The following is a 23,157-nucleotide window of genomic DNA, read 5'->3' as shown; positions in this document are numbered from 1 at the left end:
CCTTTTAAAATCTTTCCAACTAGTTTTAAAAAGATAAAAGAGTACCTCTCCTTGGTTGCTGTAGGCACCTGAAACAATATTTACTCACCTCCTACTGATCTCAGTTGAGGAATATGTCATTGGAACAGAAATGCCTTTCAATTAGGGTCCCAAGCTACCGGTTATAGGTCTTCACAAGGGACAGCTACAGTTAATTCCTATGTAATCGCTCGCTTATACTTTGAAATTTCATCCTCATATCATAAGAAAAGCATCTGAATTTAATCAATGGAATTACCAGATACTCAGAAGTCATTCAGCCTGATCTATTCTGATTATATAAAATGATATTCAATAACGAACTGTAAAGCAGACTTTAATTAAATAGTCAGTAACGAATTGAAACATACAAAGCAATTTCTAATTCTACGTAGTTCTTTGGCTCAGGCTTAGCTTTCCAAAGGGGTATTATAAATTAAACTGATGGCTGGAGTTAATGGCTTATTTCTTATCAATTTCATCTCAATATATTTTATCTCAAATGTCCTATAAACATAGAAAACACTTCTCATACGTATATAAAATTATATGTGCAAGGTCAGGATATTTTAATGAAGTCTTAATTCTTATCTATTATATAGAAACGAAACCACGTCCCAGTGAATACTGAATTTGCAGCAAAGATCAGACCACAGTTGATGAAATCCAAAATGTTCATTCTAATAGAGAGTATAAGGTCCAAGGAGCAATGATGAGGCATGCATATTTACACTAACATTTAACACCTCTTTTTTTTTTCATCATGAGATTTTGTGGCAGGCTGATAAATTTCCATGCGAAGTCATGCAGAAGATAGTGGTTCAAGCAGGAGTGAACCTAAATGCAACCTAATTTCATGCATCTTCACTTTCAAGCCTCATATTACTGGTCATAAAATCGTATTTTTCATACACAAGTAAGACAAGAGCTAAATTCTACTAAAAACTAAAAACAAGCTGGCACTTAAATCTCGAAACATCTGTAGAAGCTCAAGTTTTCTTCAGAAAACCTAAAAGCTCAATTTCTGCTCAATCTCCTGTTATTGTTTATGTTCAAACTTGCCACCACTGCAGTGAAGTTGAGCATTTTGGCACCTAACTCTTGCCCAAATTCATAAACCAGGCCCCATCCTTAAGGCTTCTCAGGTGTTTAATCCAGTAGGTTTGCTCTTGACAACGCTCAATACACTCCCAGCACCGGATACAGAATAAAACAGAGCAGCCACTGGTATTTCCATTCAAAAAAAATACAACAAAGTAAGGAAGTCCTGCCAATGTTGTTTATTGAGAACCCAAAGTAAGTGTCCCCCTCCCACAGGAACTTTTCCACATGAAATCGCTCTGAAGAGTTGCTAGCATTTTATGAAACTTGTAAACTTTGCTATTTTATTCTGATTCTGAAGTCTTGGAACTAAAATAAAGATCTATGGTAAAAAAACAAGTGCCTAGATAAGAATAACTTAGCATTAGCAACAGTTTTGTGATGGGTCCCTCATAAAACATAAAGGTAAATAACACTCAAACAGTATTTTTCTTCTTAAAAGTAGAACTTCACTCCAAAATGCTAAGTCCAGCTCTTCTAGCACATGCTAGATTTTATGCTCAAAGAATTTCCCTAAGGTTATCAAAACATTCATCTTTCTTAAAAATATGTCAAAAATAACATTCAGATAATCCGCACGGGATGTAGAACAACGGGGTTTCCTTCTCCAGAGATTTTTTATTCAACAGCTCTGGTTTGAAAAAGCAGCCCGGGAGTCAGAAAAGTTTTGGTGTCAGTTCTGCACGTAGATCAAATCAATTACACCAGTGATTTTACCCAAACAAAGCAGACAGTGTTTTAAAACAATCAATGGTTAGTCACTGTAAATAGATTATCTCTACAATAATATTTATAATACAGGAGAGTGTTATTTCCTAGCCAAGTAGGAAATAAACCAAAATCGGCTAAACCCAGCTTTGACTACTCAAGACAATGAAGAAAACCAATGTATGAAAATTATCAGTAGCAAGGAATTAGGTTTATTTTGATTTTCTACTGTAGCCTTTATTTTAAAAGAGGATCTTTTTAATCAGTTCTGTTATTAGCAGGTTTGTTCAAATTGATTTTTAAACCCCAGCCTTGACATTAATCACAAACATGTTAGGTAATTGCTTAAAGCCAATAATTGAATTAAGCACCTGTCTAACAGCATTAGCAACAAGATCTAAAACAAAAGCGTGAAAGAAAAGCCAGTACATTAAATGAAGATCATCATTAGGATAAAAGTGCAGATACAGGATTTACTTTTTAATCTTATAATAAATACAAATTTAGATGATCTTTTTCTGACATGAGAAGAAAAGTAATGAGCTATTAACTCCATGTGTGCTCCTTCCAATCTTACTTTGGGTAGAAAACCAAATTTGACTTATTTTTTAGCAGACCACCAATGCTATAATTCCCCTGAACTCTATGCTATTTTGCCATGTCAAGTTGTAGTGACAAGGAATGAAAAACTTTACTAGATTTTTACTTTCTTTCAGCTGCTTGAATATAAAAGTGCCCAGAAGGCCTTAATATATCTTCAGAACATCCTCATGAGATGACACAGTAATTTTACCATGTTCCTCATTGAGAATACCAAATCAGAGAGGGTAGGCACCTTGCCATCCTCAGAGTAAACCTGCAGTAGAGTCATCCCAAGATCCACCTTTCCCAGATGCTATTCCAATGCTCTGGTCTACAAAACTAATTAAATTCTTAAACCCAAAGACCGTAGATGTCAACAAACACTCTAAAGATCTTTTTCTTCCTACGCCACTTTAAAAAGTGAATTTCAATATTACTGTTTAGTTAGCAACCAAATAATTAATTCAAGTTGCTCAATTATAAGAATTTTTAGGCTCAATTATAAGAACTGATTTCCTTTCCCTACCCTAGCAGTCAGATTACATTTCAGACACTCAATAGACCAAACTCACTTGCAAGCAATAAACAAAAGCAACTTCAGACAAGTAACTATTGCCCATGCAGGGAAAAGTCAATCTCAACTGTCACTGGCACCTTTGCTGAGTTAGCCCACATCTACAAAACTTTCCTTTACAATCCATCCAGATGGAGGACATGACAAGCTCCAATAGGAACAAATTAAACCAAAAAAAGTCACAGTTGCTTAACGTATATTGCTTTCTCCTGTCAGTGCAGATCAGTAACTCAGTTAACATCTATACTCTTCTCAGATCAGTAACCCACACTTCCATTGCCCCCCTGACCTCACACAACTAAATATCTTTATGCCTCACTTCCTGAAAGAGCAAAAAGAGATCTACTGCTCTACAGAAAATCAGATAGATTAGATCAAGTAGATGCATGGGTCCTCTAAGAAAAAAAACAAGCAGTCCAGGTGTGTAAACATTTAATTCAACTCCTAAAGTAAAAGACCTAATCCACAACTGAAAGCCCGTAGCAGCCTGTAACAGTTTACAGCAATAATGCAAACATCAAATCACTTAACACAAGATTAACAAAGCATACACTCCTTTTGGGTATTCCCTATCCTCAAATAAGAACTGTTTCAAAAATATTATTTCATTTTCTAATATATTATTATTAAGTATTTTTAGGGCATCGTGTGTATTAAATGTGACCACTAATGATCCTATTGTTTTCCCATAGAATTTGCAGTTAAATTATGCAAAGCCAAAACGTACCAGTTCCCTTGCTTCTTCAAGCTGTTTCTCAACATTTGCAACCATCTGCTTCTTCTCATCTGAAACAGAATCATGAAAACACCAATATAATTGTGCTCTTGCCATTAAAGAAAAATATACCATTCCAAAAGCTTATATGTATCAGTTAAAGCCCACTCAAAGGATTTATTCTGTGTGACATCATCAAGCACCACGATACCCACATGAGTAATAATAAAAAAAAAAAAAAAAAAAAGAAGGGAGACTGGAGAATTGTTGAAGTCTTCTGCCTTGTTATGCAGCATTCCCTAGTTAGGAAAGCACTTACAGCTGCTCCAGGTGTAGGAGTTGTGTCTCTGCAGGCACTCGCTGGGTGTGTACAAATGCATGAGAAGGCACATACTTACGCCAAATGGAAAAAAAAATTATAGTTTAAGAACAAAGGCTTATCCTATTTATTTGCAAAGTACTAGATGCACAAAACCAAGGATCCCACTTACAATGAATCCAGGTACTGAAGAAAAATGTTTTCTATTCCCCTGATGGGTCTAGAACTCTGTTCTTTTCACTTCAGCAGAAACAAAATTAAATTCCATGGGAAGTACAAGAAATCCACCATCTTCTAGTAGCAGTAAAAAATATAAATTTGTAACAAAATAGGAAAATTTAAAAAATTATAAGCCATATGTAGCAATCATCCTCTGCCAGGTTCCCCAACAAGTCTACATCTCAGCTACAGAGAATGTCTGACTTTTGACCTGCCTTTAATCATCCATTCTTAGCGGAGAATCCAGTATGAACCAGGAACATAGATTCAGTGTCACATCTGTCAAATACTCCAACTGCTCGACTATTTGGCTTGTTATATTATAAAAGGGGACTGAGTAATGTTCAGTCACTGGATAATAAAAATTTCCCCCGTTGCTTAATTCCTGTGGGCATTCGGGGGCTGCAATCCCACCTCGTGCTCCTCTCATGGCCCCATCTTCCACCCTTCTGACTGTAAATCCAAACGTTGTCTCAACGAAGTCAACAACAAAGCTCTGAACACACCACACTTTGCATCACTGTTTGAAACCAAGAGCATCATGAGACATCTGTGCTGGTGGTTTGCCTGATGAAGCAGATAACAAGTAAATTGCATAAAAGTATCTCCAGTCATTGCTCCCCAGAGGTCTTGATGGAGAAGTCTATGTTGGCACAAAAGATTTTATTGTGTAACTTCACAGTTTTTGTTTTTAGCCTGAATATCTCTACTTCTCTACCATGTGGTCTCTTTGGATCCTAGAACAGACACTTTAATGACTGAAAGGGACTATGTGGTGATCTCCTTTGATCCTCTGCAAGCCACTGAACTTCAAGAGGGACACCCTTTATTAAATGTATACAGTTTAGCTTTATTTTTAAGAAAACTTGGTGCCATAGGCAGGAAGCAGGGAGTGCTGAGGTAGCAACCAAAACCAGAATTTTTGCCATATAAAGTAAAACATGCCCTTAAAACAACCTTCCTTAAAAGCAACAGAACCACTTCTGAAAGGACTATATTGCTCCAAGTGTTTGGGGGAAGCATCCCCAGCAAAAGCAAGCTGTGTTTCAGCTGAGCCCTCCCGCTGCTGTTCCACAGCACCCTGCATTACATTTGCATGGGCCTGTCTTCTCATTTACCCAAGATACTCCACATTCTCATCTAAGGACACGTGAACATCACAATCTGTCCTTCTCCAGTTACATACATTGCAGCTCTGCCTGCAGAGAGGATCAGGTTCAGGACCATCCTTCCACCTTTCATATAATGCAGAGACCTTTGCAAATAACCAGCTATGCAAGGACTAGAAAAGCTGTCGTCTGAGGATACAACCTTATGTCTGGCAAAACATAGCCAAAATAAAATCTTGAAGAACACCGAAGCCATCGGAATAAAGGGAACTCTGCCAGTGACATAAACGAGTAGTTAGAGCTCACCTCTAAATCCTCCCAGAATTTCCCTTCTTATCCTTGAAACTGGTCCAGAATTTCATCAAGTAATCCTCTCTACAAAGCTAAGGCCATAGAAAAACAGCAGCTTTCTTACAAATCTGGAATTCCCACTGCCACACAAGCTGGTGGATTCTACTACAGCAGCAGATGTAGGAAATGCTCATTTCTGTGCAGCACTTTTAGTTCTCTGCTAGCAATGTCTGTCTTTAATTCCCCACCAGGTTCTTATGATGGCAGATAATGTAATGGTTAGTGATTTATCTTCCTGACATAACTAAACCCAAAAGAAAAGAGAATCTGCCACTTGTTTGCCCAGCACACATTCCAGTTCTCCTGCCCAGCATCCCAAAACATCTCTGTTCTTGCCTTCATTTGGAATCAGGCAAGATGACAATGTACGAAAGGAAAAAACAATGCAAGATATAAAACACATAATACCATTTTATTGAAGCTGAAATAAAATTTAAAAAATATAGCAGCAGGAAATAAATGTACTGTAGCAATTTCAGTATCTCCCTGAGTTTTACTGAAATACAGTTTCCATGCACATTAAGTAACCTGAAATGTAGGGATATAAAGTTGGGGGTTTAGGGTATTTCATGCTGTACAAATTCTGTGTGTAATTGTATTACAAGAGCTACCTAGTGCCCCACTGACAGCAAGATCTTACCTACCCACAGAGACACTAAGGTATGGACCTTTGGTAGGGAAAACTCATTAGTACACAAGGAAGTCTGGCTAAAATCGCTCCCATAAAATTGAGCAGGTATTCAAATTGTCTTCAAGGGTTCTATTAATTAAACTTTAACCAAATTCCAGAGTTGCATTTTAACATCATCCCAGATTTATCAATACATAATCATCCAGCTGGTGACCAGAGCAACTGCTGGGAGCGAGACCCCCTGCCAACAGGCCCTTGCTGTTCCTTCAAACACAGAGGTGTGAGCAGGCTCATGGCAACACCCCGGCACTGCAGCTTTGGAGAAATATCTTCACTGATTTCCAGGAAAGCAGCTGAACTTCTAGTAACTGCATGTAGTCCCAGAGCAAGAAGGGGGGCTAGGATCCACAGGGTCACTTTGGTAAGGAAAAGCAAGCTTACCGGAGTGTAAGTATCATGCACTTGGTGTAACTTTCCTCTCTTCCTCTAGGCTGCATCCATGTAAAATCCCGGTGGGAATAAGGTGCCTGGAGCCACTGAGCCACTTGCCTGCAGGGCTGCCAATACCTCTAGGCTGATACCAGCAACAGAAACATGAAATGCTACAACACCGTCAATCAGAAAGCACATGCGGGGATGGTTTTTCAAACCACTCATTTTCAGTTTTATTGCCACGGTTAGGTTAAGGAAACAACTTATTTCACGTGCAGAATCCCCACAGAAAGGAGGGCACAAGATGCACTTGCTCAGAGACTGCAGATGGGTCAGAGGGAGTTACTCAGAGTGGGGAGAAGCTTGTTACTAATCTAGTAGATTGGGACAAACAAGTTACTATCCAATTAAAGATCCTCATATTACAAACTGTATTATTCCACGATGTCTTAGGCACAATCTGCCTACTTGATCCTTTCCTGAAATACACTTCCATTATATGAAAGAATGAAAAGGGGTTTTTATAACGTTTTCTTTCTTAATTCAGAATTGATAGTATCCTTTAAAGAAAATAAAAAAAAATAACGTTCCATCAAACATATCTAAATTTAGAATAGAATTTGTTTCCACATTGCTAGAAAGAGTATCCTAAAGAAAATACTGCATTTAGCGTGTATAATTTAGCTGGTCAAATTGACAAAATATGGATAAAAACTGGAAATAGAAGTGTTTTTTTTTTTCTTCCAGGTAAGGATTGCAAACAAAGAAATCCATTCTGTGTTTGTACACAAGGCTGTATCACTTTCTTAAAAGAAATAAGGTTTTACTACATTTTTTCCCCTCAGTTCTTTCAGCTTTGCCCTTGCATTAGTCACTGTTTTGTCCCCCAAAATACAGAAAGGCAGAAATCTGCCTACAAGCATAGAAAGACAACAAAGCATTGATTTGATCTCACAACCAATGAAGGGATTAAAAGAATCTGGACCAAGACTGAGCAGTCTCAGTGTGTGTGGAATTGCTTCTTTTTATTAGTGCACACGGAGGGAAAGGTTGAGTAACAAAGTGCTTCAGCTCATAGACCACTTGCAGATTTTGCTACATTGGCTGAGGTACTTCACATGTTCACCACTTTGCCAGAAATTACTGCCCAACAGCAGAGACAAATGGAACAACACATGTGTTTCTCTCTAGGTTACGAAACCAGGTTCAAAAGGCACATCATAATGAGCCAGACCCAAAATGCAGACAGTAAACTGCAGTACAGGGGTACAACAGAAAATTAAAGGTGGGGCTTTCTTTAGCTAAATTTGTTAGAGACCAAAATACAGTGCTTTGATTGCCCAGTAAAAAATGTAGGTATCGGGTACCAGAAGAATAACAGCACTCAAGTCTAAGTCTAAAAACCACAACACAGAGGCTACTGTGCTGGAAAAAGGCTAAGTACCACCATTTGTGCTGACAAAACAACTCACTTTCACATCAAGCAATCAAAATGTATATAAAAAACTGGTGAAACCACAAGACAGATGTTTCTCTGAAACACTGAGAAATATTTGTAAAACACATCAGCCAGTGATCTTTAATCTTCAAAGACCTGCAGCAGCATCACAGAAATTCTATTTAAATGCCATTTCCCAATATAGAACACTTTCTTTAATTCTCCAGATGACGTTTGCTTCAACTGAAGACATTTCTTTCCAAGACAGTCTATTGTCCCTGCAGCTTATTGTTTCTGTAGTATCAGAGTGCCTTTGTTACATTTCTTGCTGAACTATTTATGCATTTGTGACAACAGGATTGTTTGTAGAGCCATCATTCTCCTAGAACACAAGACAGCATCAAGTCCTGACAACACCAAATGCAGGAATGTTGCAAAAACAATTAACTGTTATTTCTCCAATTCAACTGAACTTGAAGCTTACAGAAGGTCCATCTTGGGCAGCAGAAGGAAATACACCAGTCACTAGACTTCAGGAGATCTCTCTCTGTATTACGTGGAAGTAGCACAAGTCCTTACACTTTTCATCCTGCTTCTTCCAGCGTGGAGGAAGAAGGCCATCAGCAATCTCTCTCAAATCACTGCTGCTGAAAACTGTCACCTCATGTGCATCTCCTCACGTCCCCCTCCCACCTCACAATCCTCTTTCTGAGACTCTCCCAGCCATCTCCACAAGAACTAACTGGAACTCCTGGTGATGAAGAAGCAAAGATCTTGCAAATATTCCTATTAAGAAACAAGGGAAAAAATGTGTATTTAAAATATTTCTGATTAAAGTGCTCAGCATAGTCAGAGATTTCTTTGTTTTCCAGGTGGTCAAATGCCTCTATTAGCCAAGACTGCAATTTGGTTTTAAGTTGTACATGATTTTTTTGCTGATGAAAGACAGAACAGCCCTGAAAACTGAAACAATCCACTCACCCATAAATGTACATTGCATGAAGTAGCTATAACACAAGCCAGTCCAAACCATGTATGACTAGCCTCAAATCCTAACATGGAAAAGCCACTTCTTAAAAAAATAAAAAATAAAAAATTTACCATTCCCTTATCTTGTGGCTATTTAGCCCAGTACCATACTATTGGTCCCGCAGCAAACACGTATTCTATCTCCTCTGAGAGGAGAGCTAATTCTAAAAAAACCACAAAAACCCAAATCCTTCTAATGGCCACATAAAAGAATCATGATTTCAAAGCCTACTGCTTCTAGGCTATGTCACTGTTTAAGACAATACCCTTTAAACATCTCATATTTAAGCTTCAAAGTCTCCCTAAGTGAATAAGGGAGACCGATTCAAGGAGAGGATTATGGAAATCCTACTAAGCAGAACATTCTTCCTACTACTGAACAGACACGTGTGATTTCCAAAATCTGTACTATTAGGAAATTAAATCTCTCTTCTTTTTCCACAAGCTCACTGTGCAGCACTACTGATTTTCAGAACAAAAGTCTCCATGTATTTATGATGTCTTCCTGTTCCTATAAAAGGTCCTTAAATTTATTCTGCTTAAGAGTGAAACAAGTGGGAAATATTGCCTTGATTAGGTACTTTACATGAGGGAAGAATTCACTGCATCCCCTCAGCAAGTTGTTCCAGAGACCATTTACAGTTTAAATATAATTTCTGAGCAAACTAAATTACACTAGTTCTGAGTTTCAATCACCAGAACTCTTTGGATCTCTCCCTTCTTTGTTTTGTAAGTCTCTGTTAACAAAATGGAAAAAGCTTTCTTACTCATAAGCACCTGCAGACTGTGACTGAATTATCCTTTTTGTTAAGCCCAAGAGCAAAATAGTTTCATTAAGCCAATGAAAAGGCACAGTTTCCTGTCCTTTAATCATGCTTGTGATTGGTCACAGTACTCCAATTTATCAGAAGACTTTCTACCTTGCTAACATTGGAACTGGACATAACTTTCCAGAACCAAACAGATTTTTTTTTAATTCAAAATCCCCCCTTGTTTATGCATTTCACATTTTCACATGTATTTTGGACCTCTGAAGATCACGTGTTTTAGTTGACCACCTACCTCGAATCCTGTTTAGAGTCACTACTTCATCACTTCATGATGGATTTCCCACTCTAAAAGTAGGCTGTTATTCTTTGGTCCTGGATGCATGATACTTTTTCCTTTAGTCACATGGAAAAGTATACCATTAGAGTGTGTTTATTTCCCCCTTATAGGATACCCACTCCCTCAGCTTAAGCATCCTAGAGCTTTGGGAAACACACATAGGAAGCAAAGGCAGAAATATTTAATGACTTGGAAATAGACGAAGCATTAAGCAAGCTACAAGAGGGACAGATGAGAAATTGACTAGTGTCAGTTTCCTTCTGCCTCATACTAGGAACCCTGTATTAGGGCACTGATTTACATGTGGTAGAAGATTGAGCTAGATTGGTTAAAGAGATTATAATTTTCAGCTTTCTACCCTAAAACTCTTATTGACATTATTGTCTGTACTGCAGGGATACATCGTGAATTCGACCAGGAATGCTGCAGGCTCTTGACAAACACGTTAAAGTAAACGAACACTTATTTCTATGAACCTGCTCCTCTATGTGAGTCACCACGGCCAATTACCCCAATCAAATGTTTTAACAGCAGCCAGCAAAAATACAGATTGGTATTAAGTCATGCACAAATTCTGTTCATGCCAGATGAAAGAGACCTGACTTCCAGGACCGATGTTGTGGCACCCCCACAACAAACAGCACCCAGTAGTGACACTAGTACAGGTATCTCCCCCCTGGCCCTGACCCCTGGGCTGCCCAGCCCTCCAGCTGCACCTGCAGGACTTTGTGGGGGCCCACAGCCCGTCAGGAGGGACCCTCAGAGCCCACCAGCGAGCGGTGTTCTGTCTGATAACTCTTAATACACTCCACCAGGCAGCTCGCTGCTTGAACAGAGGGAGGCAAATCCTGACCCTGCTGCCTGAGGGGCAACACGACACACTGGGGTGAGGGGACACAGAGAGAGACCACGCTGAAAACACCCTAAAACACCCCCCACCACCACCCCAAGCGCTCGGTGCTGGGAAACCGGAGGCTCCAGGAGGCGGAGAGGCTCTTACAGCCGAGAAGGACGGGCCTGCGGTGCGGAGCGACAGCCGCGGAGGCGGAGAGCGGCGCCGACGGCCTCTCCACGGAGACAGGCCAGCACCCCCCCCCCCTCCCGCCGCTCACCTCCTACCAGCTTCGGCACCTTCCCGATCCTGCCCGTGATCTCGGCCGTCAGCACGGCGAAGTCCTGCTCGTAGCTCTCGAAATCGGACGACATGGCGGCGGCGGCGGCTCTGAAGGAGAAGAAGGAGGCGGCGGGGAGGGTGGTGTGGAAGCGGCGGCCCCGCTGCGCTCACTCGCCGAGAACGCCCCGCTCCGCCGGCCGCCCTCAAGCCGCTCCGCACCCAGGGCGCTTCCGCGTTCTGCTCCCCTACAAAGGCGTTCCCCCACGCGCCCCACAACCCCTCACCACAGGTTCCGGAAAAACTTTCCACCCCCGCTCAGGTGTTTTTAATCAGCGCCACCCAGCACCCCGCCCCCGCCTTGCAGCGACTCTCGCTTGGGGGTGGCGGGGTGCTGGGTGTGAACGGGCCGCCTCCCTCCCTCCGTGCCTTGTAACCCTGCTCTTTCAAAATAGGGGGAATAGGGAGACGTTGTTTGCCGGCGGGACCCTATTGCCAACGGACCGCCGGGGGGCGGCGGCGGATCCGGAGGTGCCGTCTGGCGGAGGCCGGCGCCGGCTCCGCTCCCCTCGCCTCCCCGGGCCGGCGGGGCGGGGCTGAGGCCCGGCCTGCCCCGACACCGCCCCTTCCTTCCTTCCCCTTCCTCAGGGCTCTCCCGGTGTGTCGGCAGCCGGCGTGGACGGCGGGAGCCATGTGTGGTAGCGGCGGGGCGGCAGCGGGCGGGCGGCGGTAGCGGTGGCCATGGGGTGGCTGAGCCAGGCGCGGCGGCTGTGTCACTGGGGGCCGCTGGTGGCCCTGGCCGTGGTGGTCGTGTGCTCCGCCACCGCCATGGCGGACGCCGCGCTGTGGTACTGGCCCCTGGACACGGCCGGGGGAAGCGTCAACTTCATCATACTCCTCAACTGGACCGTGATGATCCTCTACAACTACTTCAACGCCATGTTTGTCGGCCCGGGGTACGTCCCGCTGGGGTGGACGCCGGTAAGCACTGGCTCTCGATCCGTCAGCGCCTTCTTCCCCGTGGGCGGGAAGGTGGGGGGGTCCGGTGGGCCTGCCCCTCGGGGCCGGCCTCTCCCAGAGGAGCGTGTTTGGGGATCAGAGAGGGCAGAAGGCGCCTGTCTTTTGATTCCTCCATTTCCCCTTTCTCCCTGAAGAACGCAGCCAGCCCCTCGGGCCGCGCCTTCCTCCTTATCTTCTTTCCACATCTCTCTTTCTGCCTCTATCCCGCTTTGCCGCTGCTTCCAGTGTGCTCCGGCTTGCTCCATCCCTTCCTTGTTCTGTCGGTTAAGGCGGGCTGGGGCTAACCGGTAACGCTGCTTTGTTGGCAGCGATCGCGGTGTTTTATAGCGCCTTTTCAAAGCAAAACAACAGAAAACCAGTGCTGCTGTTAGCCAGGAGCGAGAACTTCAAGGTTATCTGCACCCCCACACACACGCCGTTGTGTTGAAGGCTTTGCTGTTAGTAACAGGGATTAGAAGAACTTAAATTTAGCATGTTTAATTTTTTTTACGTGAGCCTGAAAAATGATGTGTTTATCTTATGTTCAACGCAGTGTAAGTCAAGGTAGAAATTTGCATTTTCTTTGCTTCTGTAGTCTCTGGGAAAGAATAGTAGTCAGAGACCAGTATGATACAGGTTCGGTATCTCAAGACAGCAGGCCAGAGTTTGTGTTCCAGGGGCGTGATAGAAAGATTAACAATAATCACATTTCTACTTGTGGAATATTTCTCAGAACAAAGTCTAGTGAGAAGAGAATCCTAATGCAGCCCTGGCAGGACAACTGGGTATTTTACTTTGTGAACAGAAGGTTTTGGCCAGCATTACTGTTTGCTATCTACAAGTCTCTTTGTCATCTTGCTGTCATTGGCGTGTGTGTGTGTAAGAGAGGGAGGCAAACAAGACCTAGTTGAACGTTAATGCTTACTAGTACTATATCTTAGTAATTTAGGGTATAAAATGGAGTGAGAAGGTGCACAAGCTTCTTTTTTTTAAAAAATTAAAAAGGCCTCATGCTGTTTTTTACTCTCAGAACTTCACTATGAAACCCTGCTTGTACAGCCATTCTTTCTGATGGAAGAACTGTTTATTTCTTTTAGCAACCAGCGCTTTCAACAGTGGGAGATGGCTGTGTCGATAGCCAAGAGATTATTTCATTTGGGTTTTTTCTCTCCTCGCCACCTACCATTAAGTAGGGTTGGGTTATGAGACACACCCTGTCAGAAGAAAGCAAAGATGCTTAGGTTAGGAAAGTGCCAAGATATGTATTGCTGGTAGAATTATTTATATCTCTAATGTGCCTGTTCTTCTGTTTAAAGGAAAAATCTCAGGATTGCTTGTATCTCCAATACTGTAAAGTGTGTCAGTCTTATAAGGCACCACGTTCACACCACTGTCGAAAGTGTAACAGGTACCGTCTTTCTTTAAAATTGTCTTAAGTTCATATTAAAGCAGCTTCTAACCTAATGATGAGCTATTAATATAATTTATTCTTCCAAGTCTTTTATTGTGTATTTTTAAAAGATTTCCATATGAACACTATACCCATTACAATTTTTTCCACTTTCTAGTTGTATGATTTCTATATGGTTTTACTGCGTTTTGGTTTAATAAATAAATCTGTCTTTAACGTTTTGTCTTTGGCTTGAAATCAGTTCCTCTTAGGAACTTTTGGACAGTAAATACCTAAAAATCTTTCAGTCCTTTGTAAGTTCTGAATCTTAGAAGGGATTAGAAAAGCCTGTTCTGTCATCTTTCCAAATAAGGGTTAAATGTTGATCTGAGTGGAAATTTTGGTCTGTTCTTTACTCTTTACTAAAGGTTTTCTTTTCAAGGGGAGTCTGCATGTTTGGTGAACTAATAAGCCTTTTGGGTCAACTTTAAAAGTTTGTACCTTGTTGCGTGTTAGTTTTCCAACTATTCCAACAATTGAGCTAAATGATGGTTTTATTATAAATAGCTGCACTAGAATTTAGTGCAGCTTGAAAAAAACAAGCCACTTCAGCTGTCTGGCTGTAGTTGCATTCATTTTGGGTTTACTGATTTATCTTGGGTTTACTGGGCAGGTCCTCCTCTGAAGGACTATTAGAGAACATGGTAAAAGGATATTGCAGCATGCACATTCATTTGTTATTTCTATAAACACGAGATCCTCAGTCAGTGCACGTTGAGGAAGTAAAGACTGAAACTGTAGAGCAGTGCTGTAATTTGGCTGCATCATCCTGAGATTTAAAATTAGATCCCTTTCCTTGAGTGACAAACTTTACACTGAGGACTTAACAGAAAATGGCAGCAGATCCTGATGAGTGTCTTTGCAAAAGCAAGTTCTTTAAATAATTTATGTTTTGCCAAATAAATAAAACAGCAGAAACTGCAGCACATCCTCCAAATCATTTTGCTGATATGCATGAGGAATTTTCTGGCCAAAGTAATTCATTCTGCACATATTTCCAGCCTGTTGCAGTGAAGAAGGTAACTTAAACCGCTGCCAAAAGTCTTCTCTGCTATGGCAAGATTCAGTACGTGAATGGAGTCACTTGTTGTGGCCCACCTGAATGGGGTGAGGTCTCTAGCTAAGATCTAGGACCTTCTTGAGAAGCACTTGTGCTGATAATTAGTATTACATGTTCAAGAACTTATACAGTGGCAGTTGAGCATATGCTAATGAAGAACAACTAATTCTTTAAAAGGAAGAAACTGAACTTACTACTGGGAATAGACTAGTTTGAAAGACAATGAGGTCAGCAGTTCCAAAACAGTTACTTTTTATTTTCAGAGGACCTGGGTGTTTGTGTAATTCAGTTCTCTGTTTATCACTTCAGTTTGATCCAGATCAACTGCAACATTATAATTCGTGACTTTTACACCTGTTAAGTTAAATCAATGCAATTTGGGACGTGGACAAATCTTTTGTCTGGTGGTTTTTTTGCACCTGTAAGCTGAACCAAAATAACCAGCTTTGTATTGAATGCAGGAGTGTCTCTAGGGGTGTTTATGCTTGTTAAATAGATTTTGGAACAGACTTACAGTGGTGTAAGGTCAATACGTAGCAATTGATGAAGCTTTCAGAAGGTCTGCTACTGAAAAGAAAGAGGCATTAACACACTTCAGTCTGTGTAACTTTATATGCTCTTTCTGCAAGTAGCTCTCAGGGGACTTGATATTACCTTTATTTTCCTGGTGTGCTTATTTAAAAGAATTGGCAATAATAGTGCTTATTGTGTTGCTAGTTCTTGCACTTCCCATTCTAGGCCCCTGTCTCTTGACTCTGGAATACGGTGTTTATTAGCAACTAGCAAGTTTGAGTAAAGAGGAGTGATAAATAGAGAGGGTAGGACCTGGGAGCACTTTTTGTTTTGCTTTCTTTCACTCTACAACATGAAACATCATTCTAAATAGCAACAAAAAAAAGACGCTGTTGTGTTGATCTGTTGGAAATCAGTGAGTTTAAATGAATGAATGGAGGTTGAGTAGTAGAAAGTTACTTGTCTTTTTCTTTGTGCTTTTTGGAAAATTATAATAAATGTCCTTTATATTAATGAATCCTTATTATTTACAGATGTGTCATGAAAATGGATCACCATTGTCCTTGGATCAACAACTGCTGTGGATACCAGAATCATGCATCTTTCACTCTGTTTCTCCTCTTAGCTCCACTAGGATGCATTCACGCTTCTTTCATATTTGTTATGACTATGTACACTCAGCTTTACAACAGAGTAAGAAAACATAATTAAGTGCTTAAAATATTATTTAAGTTAGATGGGTGGGTGATTTCTTTTTGGAGGTATGAGATTGTTTGGTTTCCTGAGAAAAGCAGAATGTGGAATTCCTTGTTATTCTTTCAGCATGTGCTCTCGGTTCTGCTTTCCGCCTGTGAAAAGTATGTTCATTGATTGCAGGAGGATTCAAGAAAGTTGTTTTTCTTTTCTTTCTTTCTTTTTTTTCCCCATGTTGCTTGTCATAATCACTGGGAGTTTCCCAGAGCTTTGCACTGACTGAAGACAGTTTCTGAGCAGTACTTTATATAGAGAGAGACAGGCTGTGTTTTGGCTGGCACAGAAGCTAGCTGCTATTTATTTCCAACACACAAGTTAGATGCTATTTATTTTCTTCTGCTTGCCACTTTTTAAGAACTGTATCCTTTCTTCAAAGGGAAAAAAATGTACTTTTTTTTTTAACCAAAAGTAAATTGTGTTGGATTTGTTTTTAAATGGGAAAACTTAACTGCAGCAACAGTGAGCAGAGCTTGTTCTGGAATACATCCCTTATCTCAGATCAATGGCTGAGATCATGAGATTTGATTTCAGCCTTTGTGGTTGCAATGAAGAGCTTGAAAACATCAAGTGAGTGGAACAGATGATGGCTGTGTGTTGTTTTTGCAGAGCAGTAATGGTGAGAACTGCTGTCTGCTAAAGCTTTCAGAGGAAAACCTGTAGCATTTCCATTGAAAGTGGATACTGGTGAATGTGTTTTTGTTAATGTGCCAGAGTCCAGATTTTTTTTTGCAGGTTTTAGGCCTAACTTCTTGTGGAGGTTGCAAGGTGGCAGTTTTGTTTAGCTTTCCATCTAGAGAAGGCCTACATCTTGCAAAGAATGTATTTCTGAGGAGGAAAAATCTTTTGAATACTTTTTTTTTTTTTTTGACAATTATTCCACTTGCATTATAAACCTGTCAGAAGTTGGGCACCTGCCTTCAGAGCCAAATTTCTTATTGGCAATTTGTTTTGTTTCAGCAGTTCGAATGTTCTAGAGCTGAATGATGATATTTTTCCCTTTGCAGATATCTTTTGGGTGGAGTTCTGTAAAGATTGACATGAGTGCAGCCAAAAGAGACCCTCGACCCATTATTCCCTTTGGGCTGTCTGCATTTGCTGCATCTTTATTTGCCTTAGGACTGGCATTAGGAACAACTATTGCCGTTGGTATGCTTTTCATTATCCAGGTGAGTTTACAGCTTTGGTTACAAAGAAGTTAAAATCTCTAAGTTTTGCCTGGTTGTGGAGCAGTAACAGAATTCAGAATCAAGATAGGAGCAGATGCTTAGAGCTTATGTTGTATAACTTTTCCAGGGCTTTATGTTGCTTTCTCCCAATTCCTATGTTGTTACCACAATTTTATTTTTTTTTTTTTTTCCTCATGGGAGGACTTGGAGCTGAAAATGTAATCAACTAAGAAGACATGAGATGGGCTTTATAAACTCTCTGGAAAAGGCAAAATACTTAGTATTTCAGGAGTACATGCCCCTATTCCTGAAAATAGGTAGAAACATGCCTGACAGATTACTTCAAATGTTTGAGATCTCTGGAAGGAAACAAAAATACTCATTTTAAGCATAAACTGAAATACTTTGTGATACTGTCTTATTGTATAATTCTAGAGAACTAGCATTAGCATGTATCTATGCTGAATCTGAATTTTGAATGTTTTATATGTTTCATTTAAGCCTGTAAAAGTTGCTTTGTTGTTTGAAGCAAATTCAGTTTGTTAAATGAAGTTTTCTTTGCCTAGCTGATGTTTTTCTGAGAAAATCAACACTAATTTCACTTAACACTTATTTTAGATGAAAGTCATTTTGACAAATAAAACTTCAATCGAGTCCTGGATTGAAGAAAAGGTAAGCTTTTATTACAACATTCTTGTATAGTGTATTGTCACAAAGCTTATTTTCCATATTTATCCATTTCCTGTTTCACTTCTCTGGATTTAAACCAAGGATGTCATTTCAACTCACCACTGACTTAACACCTACAGCCAGCTTTTCCATTACTGTCTCTGAAATTGACTGAAATAGATGAGAAATCATTTTCCTGCTTAGATTTTTCTTTTTTGTTTGGGGGAATTGGTGTAAGCATAGAAAAATATTTACTTTTAAGAGACTTTGCTTATTTGCTTGGAATGTGTGGGTGTTTTCATCTGAAACTTGAGTTGTCTTTGCTTCTCATTGTGCCCATTTGTGTCTTTAGTTGTTCACTTCCTCTGCCCGTTCTAGGTGGCATGTTTTGGCTCATGATTTTCCTCATTTCCTACTTCTCTGATTAAACTTTTCCTTGATTTTGAAGAAGTACTAGAAAATAATGAGATACATAGTATTATCTCCTTCAAATTTCTCTTTGATTTCCGTACCTTTATATAGGTTTTTACAAGATTTTTCAGAAGAAATATAGTCAAGCAGCAGAAGCTAAGCTTAGAGGAAGCAAAACTGACTTAATGTTTAGAAACTAGTTCAGTGCTACCAGGTTATTTAGTTAGAGTCCCTAAACTTTTCATTATTATCCTGTTGTCTGTCTTTTTTTCTGTGTGAAAATTAGCATGAGGGTCTTTACTGTGGTTAAGTACCTAAGTATTGTAATGTTTTCTCTTTGCACAGAATCTGGCTTAGCTGGATCCTGGTCCTGTTAGGCCTTTGAGCAATAGGACAATGGAACATAAATGAAAGAAAACCCCATTACACCTGTATAGTACAGTTTGGAATTATCTGTTAAAATTTTTACTATAAAACACAGATTCCTAATACGTCTTTTCTGAGAACTGAGCAAAGACCGTAACATACAAGTGTTTAATAAACACAACATTATTGCAACAGAGAACAAACTCTTCTGTGGCTGTTCCACTAGATGTCATCCTTACTGAAAGAATGAGAAGTTTGTGACTGCAGAATGTGGGACATTGAGAGCGTGCCTGTATACGCGCTTCTCAGAGGTGGAATAGACACTACCACTGTTGAATTATGCTCATGATCATTAATCAGATAACCCTGAGCTTTGGAAGTCTTTGGATGTAACTGAGAAATAGTTGAGCATCAGTCTTTGAAAAAAGCCATAAAATAAAATCAGAGCATGGAATGGATTAATCAGTGTAGCCAGGTGACTCTGTTGTTAAAGAGTAAAGGGGCTGGGGAGGACCCAAAGCAGACACTCCTTTAAATGGCATAATTGTTGTAAATGGTTTTAAAAGCTTGGGTTAGTATAGCAGAAATTTACTGCTGTTGTCTCAAAATATTTGCCTTTAGGTCTCATGGACCCCTACAGGGCATATGATCTGACCTTCTTAAAATTTGCTGCTCAGCTGCAGTTTGTAGGGTATGTTTTTATGTACAGTATTTCTTAACTATTTTCCAGGCCAAAGACAGAATCCAGTACTACCAAACGGGTGAGATCTTTATTTTTCCTTATGACATGGGAAGCAAATGGAAGAACTTCAAGCAAGTGTTTACATGGTCTGGGATTCCTGAGGGAGATGGCCTGGACTGGCCAGTAAGAGATGGCTGTCATCCTTACAGTCTGACGGTAACTGCTCTTTGATGATATCTCAAGTTAATCCCCCCACTATCCAATTGCCTGCTTTCCTTTGCAGTAATATACCAACTTTTAAAATAACTAAAATAGACTGACTAGTAATACGTATATTTAAGAAACAGGAGTTCTGTCAAATATTTGAAATATTCTCCCTTCCTTGATAGACTAAAAAGTTAGGTTTTGTGAGTGCTTTCAAATGCTAATTATATTTCCTGTGTTTGTTGAATGGTTTCAATACCTGACTTAATTTTGTGTTGAATACACAAGTTCTCTTAAACTAAACACTGCCTAAATTTCTATTTATAATCATTTATAGATAGAGCAACTGAAACAGAAAGCAGACAAGCGAATAAGAAGTGTAAGTATTTGTGAAGTTTGATCTGAAATGACTTTGAAGTATCCGTATAAATGAAAGTAATTGCTGAGATTGTTTCTTTTCCTGATTTTTAAACCTAGTAATTAAATACTTTGTGTTTCTGCACAAACAGTGTGCTGCAGCTCTCTGCTTAATTAAACTTAGCGTTTAGCTTTATTTGCATTTGCTCCTTAGTTTCCAGATGGTAAGAGAAGTGATCATAAAGATGACTGTGCTTCATTGTTAAGCAGTTAATTTAGAATTTAGAGTCTCTTTGACAGCTGTTGTCATTGTGCTCAGATCTAACCGTGTGCTTGAATTGATTTTTTTGGTATGAAGCTGTCAGGGAGGCCATAGCTCCTTACAATAATACACTGCCATGTTCTGTTCAAATGTGTAGGTGCGGTATCGAGCAGTGGAAGATTACAGTGGTGTCTGCTGCCCCGTGACTAAAGGGGTTAAAACATTCTTCACAACGCCGTGCACTGAAGAACCGAGAATTGCACTGAGTAAAGGGGATCTGATTTTAGCCACAAGAGGCTTAAAGTTAGTGGCTCCACACCTTTATGTTTGGTTAAAAGAAATATTGAGATGGGTTCTGGTGTCTAATTCCCTGTTACGCTTCCTTCCCCAGACACTGGATGTACGGTGAGAAGATTCTCGACTCAGCTGCTGATGGTATGAAGCAGTTATTTTTCACTATTTCTGTTGAAAATTACAAATCAATTTTATAGCTGTTTAGAAACACAGACAATACTACACATTCAGTTTTCAAAATGTAGAATGACTGACCTTATTGGCATCAGCTCCTTTTCCCTCTAAAACTACATTCACAGTTTTTTACCCTTTACATCTGGTATACTTACCAGTTTTGATAAACACTATGTAAATCTGTCAGACTGAAAGACATTCATCTAATAGTTTATTGAAGGTTGAATGGGAAAAGATACACTTATTCATACTCTAAGAAAAAGTTAGACTTCTAAACTCTAAAGAGGTTAATTGTGATTTTTTTTTTCTTTTGATATTTAAATAGTGCTGTTTCTTAAACTTACTCAGATTTCCTACCTAAACACCCCAAATATGTATAAGACCTTGGATTACTCTTTGAACATCTTAAAAACAAGGAGATGTTATATTTTTGGTTTGGGGTTGATTCCAAAATCTTTGACATACATTTACATAACTAACTACAGCTATCAAAGATGTTAAAGACTCCTGCTTGTCTGGAGAGACAACATCATACCCACCTGCACTGAAATTTTTACATTTTTTACTTTAGCCCTCCTGCTTAGGACTGAGCTAAAATTTTACCTGCCAGACTTTCCATCGAGGTTGCATTGGATTCTGTTGTCTCTTCCAAACAATTGTGAATTCATTGCATGGACATTCCTTGTTGGCAAGAGAGAGGCAGATTGGTTTACTAGATTGAAATTGCTAGATTGAAAATGTCCATGCCTTTTATGGGAGCTCTAAGACCTTCGTGGACTGGAAGTGCTTTGGCTGCTCACTCCAATGAACTCCTTTGAACATCAAACCTAAAGGAGTCATTGAATGAGCATGATAATAGTTTGCATCACGTTGTTTATTGTGAAGATTAGCTGGAGTTATCTGTGCTATATCAAATATTCTTTTTTTAAATCAGGTAAAATGTGGTCTGGATGGGGAACTTGGTGTATAGTGAGAGGCTGGATTAGAATTCAAAATAACATTGGCATTTTGGAGAACTAGGCTTCCAAAATAGGATGAGGTTTGTTAGGAGTTTATAGCAAAATGCTGTAAATAGGTATGAATGGCAAGCACTAAAACAGGATGTAAAAATTAATGATTAAGTAGCAGTTCTGAAGAAAAAAAAGTCAGTCATAATCTTAAGATGAGTCAACACTTGTAAAAAATTAAAAAGCATGGAGCTTCCCAGATGCATGAAGTAATTCTTCCATCCTACTTAGAAGTGGCAGAGACTCAGCTGAAATACTACCACAAATAAAAGCATCAGCTGTACAGAAGTCTGTTGTAGAGAAGGGTGTTAGTTGCTCACTGTGGCCCTGGTATGTAGAAAGAGGAGTTGTGAATTTGAATTATAGACAGAAATATTCAGATAGGGTATTAGGAAATTTTCCTAATAGGAAAGTGGAGTACTGGCAAACTCTGGAGATCTCAGAAAACATTTTAGGCAGTGAGGAGACACTCAATGCATTCCTAAACAATGAGTAGGAATTACTTAGATTCCTGCCTTGGAGAAGAAAATAACGTAGGTAACCTCTTGATGTCTGTTCCAGTCTTGTGTTTTTCCTCTATAATGGATCATGTTTTGTTCCAAGTTAATGCGACTTTTCATGTCTTAAGGTGGAATAAGAGAACGAGGCTGGTTCCCTAGGAAATGTGTGGAAAAATGCCAATATGACTCTGAAACGGATCAACCAGTGGATGGAGAGAAGAAAAACAGATAGCCTTCTAATTTTTTAAATAAGAAATGGAATTTTTACTTCAGACCACAATCCTTTACTTGAAATTTTCTGTATATTACTTTAGACTTATGCAATGAATATGTTAGGACAAGGTTCTCTTCCTTGCAGCTGAAAGGGTTGGATATGCCTGTGCCATCATTTGCGTACTTTTTAAACAATAAATAATTGAAGAAGCCATTTGGTGGATTGCCTTCAAGATGCATCTTTTTCATCCCATTGGGTTTTTTTCTTTTTCCTGTTGAAATTGCATTCTGAGGGTTTATATTTTAGGTTTTATCCTCAACCGCATCTGGTTGTGATGCGTGCTGCTTATCTTTTGTATTTTACTTTCTCTGAAGCTGCCCCTGGAAATTATAAAATAAACACCTGAATCAAAATCAATATAAGATTTGTTACCTGTGACTTTTAATGATGTGAATTGTCCACCTCAAATAAATGATACGTTCATATTCACTTGTGGATGTAATTGTTCTTAGACCTACAAGAACTTGTTTATAGGCATGGGAATTGTTCATCAGAACCCACAGCTGGTTTAAGTATACATTTCTTCTTCCCCCTTGTTCCCCTTTTTCTCCCCAGTCTCACCTGGGGGAAAA

At 39.8% G+C, this 23,157-nt stretch overlaps 2 protein-coding genes across 5 annotated transcripts in view; one reads left to right on the top strand and one right to left on the bottom strand.

Annotated features, from left to right (window-relative positions):
* VTI1A (vesicle transport through interaction with t-SNAREs 1A) overlaps window positions 1-11,875 on the bottom strand; it is a 272,255-nt gene extending 260,380 nt beyond the window's left edge. For all 4 annotated transcript variants that reach the window (XM_014958879.1, XM_014958861.1, XM_014958889.1 and 1 more), the window contains exons 1-2: window positions 11,446-11,875; window positions 3,711-3,769 (exon numbers count right to left, since the gene is read on the bottom strand). In XM_014958879.1, coding sequence (XP_014814365.1) covers window positions 3,711-3,769; window positions 11,446-11,539 — 153 coding nt within the window. In that variant the 5' untranslated portion in view covers window positions 11,540-11,875. The remainder of the gene's footprint in view (window positions 1-3,710; window positions 3,770-11,445) is intronic.
* Window positions 11,876-12,016: 141 nt separating this feature from the next.
* On the top strand, window positions 12,017-23,014 carry ZDHHC6 (zinc finger, DHHC-type containing 6). Its single transcript, XM_014958846.1, has 10 exons — window positions 12,017-12,425; window positions 13,760-13,851; window positions 16,000-16,159; window positions 17,224-17,385; window positions 18,004-18,057; window positions 19,562-19,729; window positions 20,055-20,096; window positions 20,494-20,639; window positions 20,728-20,771; window positions 22,440-23,014. The coding sequence occupies exons 1-10, from the start codon at window positions 12,186-12,188 to the stop codon at window positions 22,541-22,543; spliced, it is 1,212 nt and encodes a 403-aa protein (XP_014814332.1). The 5' UTR covers window positions 12,017-12,185; the 3' UTR covers window positions 22,544-23,014.
* Window positions 23,015-23,157: the final 143 nt, after the last annotated feature.

Source organism: Calidris pugnax, unplaced genomic scaffold (assembly GCF_001431845.1).
Source record: "Calidris pugnax isolate Ruff unplaced genomic scaffold, ASM143184v1 scaffold4, whole genome shotgun sequence".
Lineage (NCBI taxonomy): Eukaryota > Metazoa > Chordata > Aves > Charadriiformes > Scolopacidae > Calidris > Calidris pugnax.
The sequence above is the reverse complement of the archived record's forward strand: the minus strand, read 5'-3'. Positions and strand labels throughout refer to the sequence as shown.